General features: G+C 38.6%; 1 protein-coding gene across 1 annotated transcript in view; it reads left to right on the top strand.

Annotated features, from left to right (window-relative positions):
* Positions 1-5,376: 5,376 nt before the first annotated feature.
* Positions 5,377-11,544, top strand: part of LOC117421515 (probable carboxypeptidase X1) — a 40,162-nt gene continuing 33,994 nt past the window's right edge. The window contains exon 1 of the mRNA XM_059034546.1: positions 5,377-5,834. Within this exon, the coding sequence (XP_058890529.1) occupies positions 5,432-5,834 (403 nt within the window). The 5' untranslated portion in view covers positions 5,377-5,431. The remainder of the gene's footprint in view (positions 5,835-11,544) is intronic.

Here is an 11,544-nt window from a genome sequence, read left to right as displayed (position 1 = left end):
AAAGGACCGAGTTCGTTTGGATGAGAGCTAAAGTTGGGTTTTTTTTGGTCCTTTTCCATTTTTTTCAGGACCAAGTTTTTATGTGTTCCCAATGCAGTTTGCAAGTGCACTCCGTTCGTTTATATGGTGTGTGATCATGTTCCCGATCAAGTACGAAATGTAACCATTACCTAATGGGTATTTATCCTTAAAGACCCTGTAACCTGAATAGCTATATCAAAGCTGCACGCAGTGCCTGTGGCGCAGTCAAGCCCGCACCCCAAGGGCATAAAAGACTGCTGACACAAACATCATTTTTCCTTTCATCCGACCTGAGATGAGAGAGACAGATAAGGAAGAGGGAAGAAATCAACACAAAAACAGAAGGGAGACTACATCAAAACAAAGGCAACAACTCAGGGAAGACAGCCATTAAATGTATTTATCTCAAAAACAAAATGTTAGAACTTGAAGCTACTGCACTAACAAGTAACTATGATGTGATAGGTGTTACAGAAATTTGGTTATCCGAGAGTGATGGAGACGAATATAATATTAGGAGGGGTAGAGGCGGAGGGGTAGTGCTATACATCAAAAATAGTCTTGAAGCCCAGGTGCTAAATCTAGAAGAAGAAAGGAGTAGTATCCCCTTATTGGCCCAGGAGACTGTGGTTTTCCACCTTAACGCAGCTCCTGAGCGGCCAACTGCAGAGCCTGCCCGAACACTGAGGCTCTGGGTCTGATCCCTGAATGGCAACATTTGAGCCATCTGGGGTTATCTGATAGGGTCATTGACACCTTGCAGAATGCCAGAGCAGCGTCCACACATTCCCATTATGGGTACAAATAGGGCATTTTTCAGATGTTGCCTGCTTAAGGGTTTTGACCCCACAACCTGTCCCATGGCAGTTATACTGCAATTTTTACAGCACCTATTTGATGAAAGGAAATCCCCCTCTATTTGGCATGCCATGTCGGCTTGCCATGTCAAAATTGATTCAGTCTGCCCAGGAGTTCATTTCCTGCCAGGGCAATTTTTAAAAGGATCTTGGCGGCTTCGGCCACCTATGAAGGACATTGTCCATCGTTGGAGGCTTGAAATGATGCTTGAAGCTATTCTACCCTCTCAATAAATTGTAGATTTACTTGATTTGTGCTTAAATTCCAATTATTTTGTGTTTGATGGTCATTACAGCAATGGGTGCAGCATTTGCTCCCAATTATGCCGAATTTGTACATGGGATTTTGGGAGAAGTTAATCTACAATAATGATAACATCTTTTTACCATGTATCTCTCTATGGCTTAGGTACATTGATGATGTGTTATTAATATGGTCGGAATCAAAGACTCAACTTGATCATTTTGTGGATTATATTAATTCCACAAATAGTCATTTAAAATGTATATATTAATCCGACCTAGATAGAATGCATTTTTTAGACTTAAAGTGTCTAAAGGTAAGAACTGCACCTTACAAACTACTGTATTCAATAAACCAACGGATCGGAATTCATTACTGGTAAAAAGTAAGCATCCTCGCTCACTGATAAGAAATATAACGAAAGGTCAATTCTTACGGGTAAGAAGGAACTGTAGCACAGAGTCACAATTTGAATTTAAATCTGAAGAAATGCACTCCAGATTTATTACCCGAGGATATGTAGATAAACTGCCCCGTAAAACAATAACTAAACACAGAATTACAATTTAAAACTAAAGTGCAGTGTGGCTCAATACCTGAACGGAGATGGGGCTCACAAAAAAAAAAACAGCAATAAAACCAATACAGCCCGTCTCCAGCACTCCTCTAAAACTCCAATGCCTTTTAAAATACTAGTTTAAAAACACATACATGACAAAATGGAGACCAGAAGCGCAGGCAGGGAGATACACCTTTAAATTCGGCGGCTTTCTTTCCTGTTTAGCTTCCTACCACCCATCGAATCAGAGAGCCCTGCACCGGACGATAGGGAGAGAGCACAGCTGGGGTTGTGGCACCAGGAGAAGCCGCGACGCTCAGAGAGGGAGTGGGATGAGGTCATCCAGCCGGTCGTGGAGTCGCTGCCGGAGAGGCCACAGCCTCTGCCCCCGGAGGGAGAGAACCCCATGCCACCAAGGAGGGAGGGCCTATGATGCCAGCGCCAGAGCCCCAAAGAGAGAGCCCAGCATCATCAGAGTGCCCAGTGCTACCGCCTGAGAAAGAACCCCTCCTAGCCATGTTTATTATTCCTAGCCACTGCATTCTAAATTCCATGACAAACTGCTATTTTATTTTTTATTAGTTACAAAACCACAGCCAAAAATGAGTGACATTCCACCTATTTCCTTTAATATATTTGGGGATGAAACTCCAGATAACTGGTACAACACCAACTTTCTGAGTGAAGACAGCAGTGCACTTGAAAAAATAAATACAAATAAAATAAGTGCACCAGCAACTGTCAAGAGTAGACACATAACAGCAGAGGAGGAACAGCTAAATGAAATAGAAGAAAACAAAGACTGAAAAAACTGCAGCATGGGCTGTTAATGTACTTAAAGAAAAAGGTAATGAGTCAAAGAAATCTCAACATCATAAGGGAATTTTATGCCAGTGCAAAAAGTTCAACTGGGGACCAGTATTCAGCAGTTTTATAACGCTGAGCTGGGCTAAATAGATTTTTTAACAGTAGAAGTTTTAACATCTCTGCTGACAGCAAGTTTAAAACCAACAAGAGCGTATTCCTTTCAGTCATGAAAACTTTTAGAAAAGCAGGTAAAGACAAGGCCAGAGGTCGGCTTGATGCGTAAAGTCTGGTTTGATCTTCAACTTAACCTGGCACGACTTGGACGCGAGGGTGTCCAGCAACTAATAAAAACATCTTTTGAGATCTGAAAGGATGAAAACGGACTTGAATATGTGTGCCTTGCATATAACAAGGACAAAAAACTCACCTGAAGATACAGCTTCAGCATCCATGGCAGCTGCTCCCCTTACTTGAGGCAGCTTTGGTATTCATACCCATTAGGTAATGGTTACATTTCGTACTTGATAGGGAACATTAGGTCATTATCATAACCCTGGTTCCCTGGAATAGAAATGTAACCATTAAACATAAAAATAATTGGACATTCTAAATTGGGAGAAAATAATACAAAATAATTGGCAACGACTAAATAAAAAATAAAAAAAGACTTTCTATTTGATGATTTGTCCCACAAACAGAGGTAAAAACACAATCTGGTGTTAATCCCATACACTGTGACAGAAACAACTGCTTATCCCAGATAAACCTGTAACTCTCAGTACAGTATGTATTTAGCAGCAATTTAGGAATATTGTCCCCACCTGCTGGTGTAATACAGTATAACAAGTATTCCAGATCAACAGTGTTATGTGTTTGCTGCACTACTGTTTATAAATCATCTCCCATACTTACATTTTCATTGCATTTACAATCTGTGTGTGTGTGTGTGTGTGTTTTTTGTTGTGTGTTTTTACTTTCACTTTCTTGCTTTTAAAAAGCTGCATTCCTACCTCTCATTTGCTTCTGTGCCATTATTGCTGCTTTCCTAACTTGTTCAGTTAAACCGTCTTTATTTTGAATGCACAGTATTGCCCAATGCAGTTGTTCAGTAGTAACAGCTACCCGGTCTTCCTGCTTAATTCTTATGCATGTTGTGCCTCTTCTTTAAACACTCAATCTTTCATAAGTTATAACTTATACAATTGTTCTAAAAAGAGACTATTTAAATTAAATGTGCAGATTATTAATTGTAATATATTTTAATTCTCTCACGTGTTTCCCTGCTAAGTTTACTTTTTTATTAGCTTTAACAGGGTACTTGTTAAAGGGCAGCAGTGTGGAGCAGTGGTTAGGGCTCTGGACTCTTGACCGGAGGGTCGTGGGTTCAATCCCCAGTGGAGGACACTGCTGCTGTACCCTTGAGCAAGATACTTTACCTAGATTGCTACAGTAAAAACCCAACTGTATAAATGGGTAATTGTATGTAAAAAATAATGTGATATCTTGTAACAGTTGTAAGTCGCCCTGGATAAGGGCGTCTGCTAAGAAATAAATAATAATAATAATAATAATAATAATAATAATAATACTTATTGAGATGTTAAGATCGCACTAGCGTAGAAATCCTACCACTCTGCCTCAATCCAAGTGAGTGCAGTTGTATGTAATGTACAGGAGGTGGCAGCAGAGTTCCATAGAGTGATGCTGCGTCATAGACTACAGACAAAGGATTTACAAGTTTAAAAAAATGAATACATAACACAATAATAATAATAAATGAATGATTTAAAGCCAAGTTTATTGTTATTAAAAAATAGTTCAAAGTGTTCTGGAAAGATTGCACAATGCCCTGATTAAAGGCAGCTTGCAAGTGTGGCAATCTGGGAATACTAAATAATAAACATCCATCAATTCTGAGCTGTTTTCAGTTCTAACATAACTACAGCATATGTTTTATTGTGAGCAGCAGCTCTTATGAAATTATTTTGAATTGTATCCACTCTCAAGTTTCTTTAACTGTACAGTGCAGAGCAGAAAAACAACGTGACACGTCATAACGGTTCTGCAGTCCACACATTACCAAGCACATGTGCGGTTATTGCGTCCCTGTAGTTTCTCAAAACAATCTTTAAACCTGGTCTGCCTAAATTGTGTGTACAGTAAATATAAAACAAAAAGAAAGATCAATGTCATTTTCTCTGTTAGCATTGGACTACTCATTGTCTACCCCATAACAAAGTGCTCCCCACGATTATCAATGACATCTATAGCATATTTTGTTATGTTGATAACATTTTACAGGATAATTTTAGGTGGTCATTTCAAAGTACTGTACCAATAGTACTACAAAGAAATGTTATTATTTTGGTGTTAGGTGTATTAAAAGTTATGGATTTGCTTACCTAAAAATCAGAATGTGAGCGTTTTAAAATGAACCAATAACCGGTGGAAATGTAAATACATCTTTGATTTATTATTATTATTATTATTATTATTATTATTATTATTATTATTGTTGGTGTTGGTGTTGGTGTTGTTTTGACTAACAGGTCATTGATGGTGTACTTATTCAATAAATATATATATATATATATATATATATATATATATATATATATATATATATATATATATATATATATATATATATATATATATATATATATATATATATATATATATATATATATATATATATATATATATATATATATGTCAATAGAATGTCTTTATTAAGAAAACGAAAAAGATATGCACCCATTTTCTGCTCATTCTATTCTCGTCATTACGGTAATACACATGTGTGGAATTCCGTGGTATTTAGGTGGCGTTGTCTTTTCTGTGGATTACGGTCGTGTACCCCGGTGGGGGTGAAGTTTGGGAATGTAACCACACAAGAGGAGAGGGATTTTTGTTGTTGCTGTTGCAGAGCGCACTTTCACAATGATGTGCAAAGGGAAGCAGCTGGCTCCGGTCGCCGTGTCTTATTATATTTTGGTTTCATTGCTTGCATCTATCTCTGATGGGAATCCTATTCGTCGCAACAGTACAGTCAGCGGTACTAGTGAGGGAGATATTAGTAGTAAAATAATAACAATAAAAACTAATGATGCGACAGTAAACGTAACTGCTAGCAACCGCAGCACTGGAAAGAAGACTAACGAGACTGTAAGTAACACAACTGACATTGCAAAGCCAACGATTCAGTCTGCAGACACCAAAACTGATAACAAGATTAGTATCAGCTACAACACTGAGGATTTGGAGGAGCCCATCACTAAAGACGTTATCAGGAGGGTGTGGTACAAGCGACAGGGGGAATCCGACGAACAACCGACTGGTGCTGGTAAGAAATGTAGAGCACACACCACAAAACAGCTGGTTACTTTTAGAGCAATTCAGTAATAGCTTAGTCTTGACTGTTTATGAAGTACAGCACAGCTCGCCACTAATTTAGCAGTGTATGTCATATATATATATATATATATATATATATATATATATATATATATATATATATATATATATAGACACACACACACACACACACACACACACACACAGTGTATACACACACCTGTCAACATTGAGCTTTTGAAAACTGAAATCTTAGTGGCCTGAATTGAAGTGAACCATGTTTCTGTGAGTCATTTAGCTTGAGCTGAAGTAGGGTCCAACACCATTTTGTTTCCATATCGCTGCATATAACCAGGGTTGCCCTAAATTGGGCAGAGCCCAAATTCTGTAGTAAACTAGTACAGGAAACACACATTTTGCAGGTGTGTAATAAAAATTAAAAAAAAAGTCTAAGGCAGTGCTGTCCAATCCTAGTCCTGAATGGACGTTCCACTCCAGGTCTAACAGGTAAAATATTATAATTAACAACTTCAGGGTCTGGTTGAAGTTTTATTGGTCCAATTAAACGATTTAGAATAGGGGTGGAACAAAGTCCAGGAGTGGAAGGGCCAGCTTTGGTCACCCCTGCACCAAAGCACCACAATAGAGTTCTCTCATATAATATATATGGAATATGGAAGGAAATGCAGTCTTTGTGAGGATCACATAAACAGCAATTCAACAGTTCCCTCAAGGCAAATTCTCTCTCAAAAACCCTAGCCTAATTTCAAGCTTCCTGCGATATTTTCAGCCTCACGAGTTGTCTTTGTTGCTAGCTTTTTTAGACCGAGAATGAAACAAGCATTCCATGGGCTCGCCCAAAATAAGCAACAAAACATGGAAACGCATGTGAAACCAATGCTGAGCTTCAGAGATAACTCACGGTGACCCAAATTCTGATCTAGATTGTGCTGCTGGAAGCAGGGGTTTAGCCTGCTCTAGATTGTGCTACTGGAAGCAGGGTTTTAGTCTGATCTAGATTGTGGGTGAGCAGGTCAGCAGGTTTCTCTGTGCTTTAATATTGTCATATATTATTTATTTTTTTTTGTAACACAAAGCTCCAAAGAATTGTTAGGATTGTCATAAGCAAAGCAATAGCTTCCATCCTTTCCGTTCTGTAAACCAATGAATGGGACATTAGCAGCAAGGCTTGCTCAGAAAAAAAACGCCAACATGTGTTAAATACTTGCATTGCATGGAAACTTTTCCCTCAACTCGGGTAGACTATCAATGGGGGTTGAGGAGGAATGTGAGAGAACCCGGATCAGCTCGGATTGGCTGTCAATGTGTGCTCATGGAGGTACACGGGAGCTCTTGTTTTGCACCTCTTGTATAATAATTTCACTATTATTTTAAGAGAATTTAAAGGGGAAGTCAAGTTTACGGAACATTTTTAGAAAATAAGTCTGAACACTGTTTTAACAAAAACTGATTTACGTTTTCTAGCCTGTTTAAACTTAAGACCAGGAGTGTTAAAATATTTAAGAAGCGGATAAAGATCTGGAAGAAATCAAAGGTCAAGGTCTTTACAAAGTGACTGCAGAAAAAACTGGAGCAGCATATGTATCTAAATGTACAGAATTGGTGAGTTTTGTTTTGTTGTATATTTTTGTTTAGGAGATCTTTTATGGATGGGAAATAGACCATTCTTTTTCCTTTGCAAGAGTTGGCAAGGCTACAAGTAGGTCAGATGTTGGATTCTATTGAAGCTGGCATTGAAGTTGGGCACAGTGCACTTCAAACCGCATCATGGAGAGAGAATTCCAGTGCTTTAGCTGGTCTAACATCGCCTAGTTATAATTATTTATTTGTTTTGGTTTCTTCTGTTTTTGTGCTGAGTATGAAATAGTGACTTGTAGAGATGCAATATTAATCAATGATCTCCATGGCTTTTATTATGATAGCATCAATTGATTGATTAATCGACTCACATACTGTGTATATTACTATCACTTGCATGTTAGCAGTTGTATTCAAGGTTTTCATAAAGAATCTGCATTTTTTTGCTTCTTTCTTTTTAATGATAAAGTTTTCTTAATGCATATATGTTGCATACTTTTTGATTTTGAATAATAAAGTTCTCACTACAGGGATTGTTGTCGATTTTGTTATATGCCGGAGATATTCAAGTAGGAAACTGCTTGGTACTTGGGCAGACTCTGATGGGACTCGCTGTACAGAATGCTAACAGTACCAGTGCAAACCCAAACAGACACATACATATTTAAGAGATGTTCAGACGAAAAAAAACCATCAGTTAAATAAAAATCCAGTCGCTTACTCACATGATTAGATTTTCAAAGCAGTGGCTATTTTCCAGGCATTATCTTGAATTGCTCTGTAAACCACAGAGGGAGGAAACTGCCTTTTTTTGCTGATGGAAGCAGAAAGTCAGGCAATGCTAAAAGAAGCGTGGAAAAGCTAATACAAAACAGATGTGGCTGAGCTGCAGCTGTACCTGCAGGGCTGTTGGGACAAACTGCTAAAGAATGCAGGGGGTCTTGACAGAAAATTGGGTCAGCTTTGGAGCAAACTGTTCCTGAACAGATGTGACATGTTATACGAACGGTCTGTTAAATGCATGCTTTGATTAAACAGGAGTTACATTTCTTCTGGTGCATAGAGTTCATCAGCTGGACAGTTGTCCCCAAGACTAGAAGTCTTATTTTTTTGTATGGTGTTATTAAGTAAGTTTAAGAATTCTCAATTGCAATAAAAAAACAGTTTAAATTAGGAAGCGCAATTTAAATAGAGAATGTACAATATCAAATTGGATTCAACCAATTTAAAATACAGTACGGTCTATAGAAGATAGCTGATTATCATGAAACAAATAGAGCTGGTCTTTGTTCCATTTCCTGGGTGAACTCTTCATCGACACACTACTCGACCCTCAACTAAAGAAACATCCAAAACATGGTCCTGAGGAGACCAATGGATAAGATCAACACTATGTAGTTGACTCAAAATCTTCATCTACATGACTATCTAATAGTAGGGATTTTCCAGCTGGACTATAAGGATACACATATATTTTACACATATCTAGAGAATCGCTTATTCAGTTGTGATGAAACTTAAGCTGAGGGAACACAAAGCCACTTTTTCAGAAACAGTGGCTTGAAATCTGGTTATATGAGACTGGAAGACCTAGTTTGAGGCAACTTTGCTGTATCAATCCCCAAGTCTCCCCTGGTGTGCCATGCAGGGGCCTGAAACCTAGGCTCCTGACACCAAGTTTAAGCTTTGTGTTATTATTATTATTATTATTATTATTATTTATTTCTTAACAGACGCCCTTATCCAGGGCGACTTACAATTGTTACAAGATATCACATTATTTTTACATACAATTACCCATTTATACAGTTGGGTTTTTACTGGAGCAATCTAGGTAAAGAACCTTGCTCAAGGGTACAACAGCAGTGTCCCCTACCAGGGATTGAACCCACGACCTTCTAGTCAAGAGTCCAGAGCCCTAACCATTACTCCACACTGCTGCCCGCAGATTTAGCCTGGACTTACTTTTATTGAGAGTTTCACAATCTGGAAGTACAGTATATGAAGGTAGCTGTCCATCCCTCTGTATGTCATTTTTAGATGTGCATACCCGTCCTACATGTTCATATTACTGAGAGCTCCAATATTGAATTTACAGCTGGGGGGGGGGGGGGGGGTATGACTCCACTGGCATTTTTGTAGAAAAGTACTTTTTCTTTGTAAAATATATACAAAGCTTATCTGTAAGCTTGTTGATTTCCTCTCCAGGGTATTCTTTAACTCGGGTATATACTCTGGGGTCCAAGAGGAAGCAGTGACTTCCTGTGTTGAATCATAAGGAGTGTTTGTTCTTCTCACAGCTCCCCTCCTTACCGTTACAATTCTCTCAGCTCCCCTCCCTTACCGTTACAATTCTCTCAGCTTTCCCCCCTTATTGTTACAGTTCTCTCAAGGTCTTGAGGGCTCATTTCCATTTGATTTGCTTGGAAACCACAACAAGGCTCTAGATGGTGCTCTTCATTATTATTATTATTATTATTTATTTATTTATTTATTTATTTATTTATTTATTTCTTAGCAGACACCCTTATCCAGGACGACTTACAGTTGTTACAAGATATCACATTATTTTTACATACAGTTACATTATTTTTTTACACATTATTTTTACATACAATTACCCATTTACAGTTGGGTTTTTACTGGAGCAATCTAGGTAAAGTACCTTGCTCAAGGGTACAGCAGCAGTGTCCGCCATCTGGGATTGAACCCCGACCCTCCGGTCAAGAGTCCAGAGCCCTAACCACTACTCATGAAGCTTCCATCAGTATTGCTCTGTGAAAATGTAACCTGGTTTACTTTTCAAACACCCAGCTAAATCCAAAGCATGCTAAATATATAGCCTTGATGATAATAATAGACAGGGGCAGGGTGATATACATTTTGTAAAATCCGTAAAATGTTGTAGGAGTGTGGAGTAGTGGTTAGGGCTCTGGACTCTTGACCAGAGGGTTGTGGGTTCAATCCCCAGTGGGGGACACTGCTGTTGTACCCTTGAGCAAGGTACTTTACCTAGATTACTCCAGTAGAAACCCAACTGTATAAATGGGTAATTGTATGTAAAAATAAATAAATAATGCAATATCTGTATAATGTGAAATAATGTATAATGTGATATCTTGTAACAATTGTAAGTCGCCCTGGATAAGGGCATCTGCTAAGAAATAAATAATAATAATAATATGTTTTTAACAAGTTGTTTCCCATGGACCAGCAGGCTTCAAAGGCACACAAGCACCAGACTTTTATAGTGGTGATTAAACAACTGCTAAGAATATTCCTACACTAGGCCAGATTAAGTGATTTAAAACATCTCTGTAAAGTTGCCTGTCTTAACAAGGGATTGCACAGGGAGCATCACCATTGGTGTTCCCGTGGGTTAGAGAGAAAAAATTGTCCTGGACTGTCGCCTCACCGTGCTACAGTGGCCTCTATTGGCCAGTCAACCAGTGAGCCTTTGACTGGTCCAGCAAAACAAAAGGAAACCAGCGACGTCCGCTGTATTGCGCCTGTAGAGAGGGGATTTACCTTTGGTTCTCCTGAGTTTTTTGGGGGAGTTGCAACTTGTATTTAGTTTATGGGATAATATGTAAAATATATAATCTCCTTGTTTCAAGTAGGTGCATACAAGGAAGCAGATAGCTGCTTCCTTATTCAAGACAGCACAAATGAACACATCTTCTGCCAGTTACAGTCTCAGAATTGATACCTCTGTGGACCATTCTAGAGACTTCATTTCCACACCATCTACAGTAGCTTCCCTGAAGGACTTAGAGGCAGTTATCCTTGAGGAACAGGCACATTTACCTCTAGAACAATTTAACATGCTCTCAGTGCTGTCCAAGCCCAGGGCCGGCCTTAGTCTGTGTGGGGCCCAAAATAGTGACGACCCCCCCCCCCCCCACCCCAAATAAAAAATAAAAAAAACCCACACATTATATCAATAAAACAGTAGGCTGCTGCTCACCATCAGTAATCAAGTAGGCAAGGCATACCGCATGTGTGCTGTCACTTAAACAAAATAAAAACCGTTTGCAAACATTAAACCTTTTATATAAATCTAAAATTATATTTGACCAATCTACTTATCAAATCCGCGT

This window comes from Acipenser ruthenus, chromosome 1 (assembly GCF_902713425.1).
Source record: "Acipenser ruthenus chromosome 1, fAciRut3.2 maternal haplotype, whole genome shotgun sequence".
Classification (NCBI taxonomy): Eukaryota; Metazoa; Chordata; class Actinopteri; order Acipenseriformes; family Acipenseridae; genus Acipenser; species Acipenser ruthenus.
The sequence above is the reverse complement of the archived record's forward strand: the minus strand, read 5'-3'. Positions and strand labels throughout refer to the sequence as shown.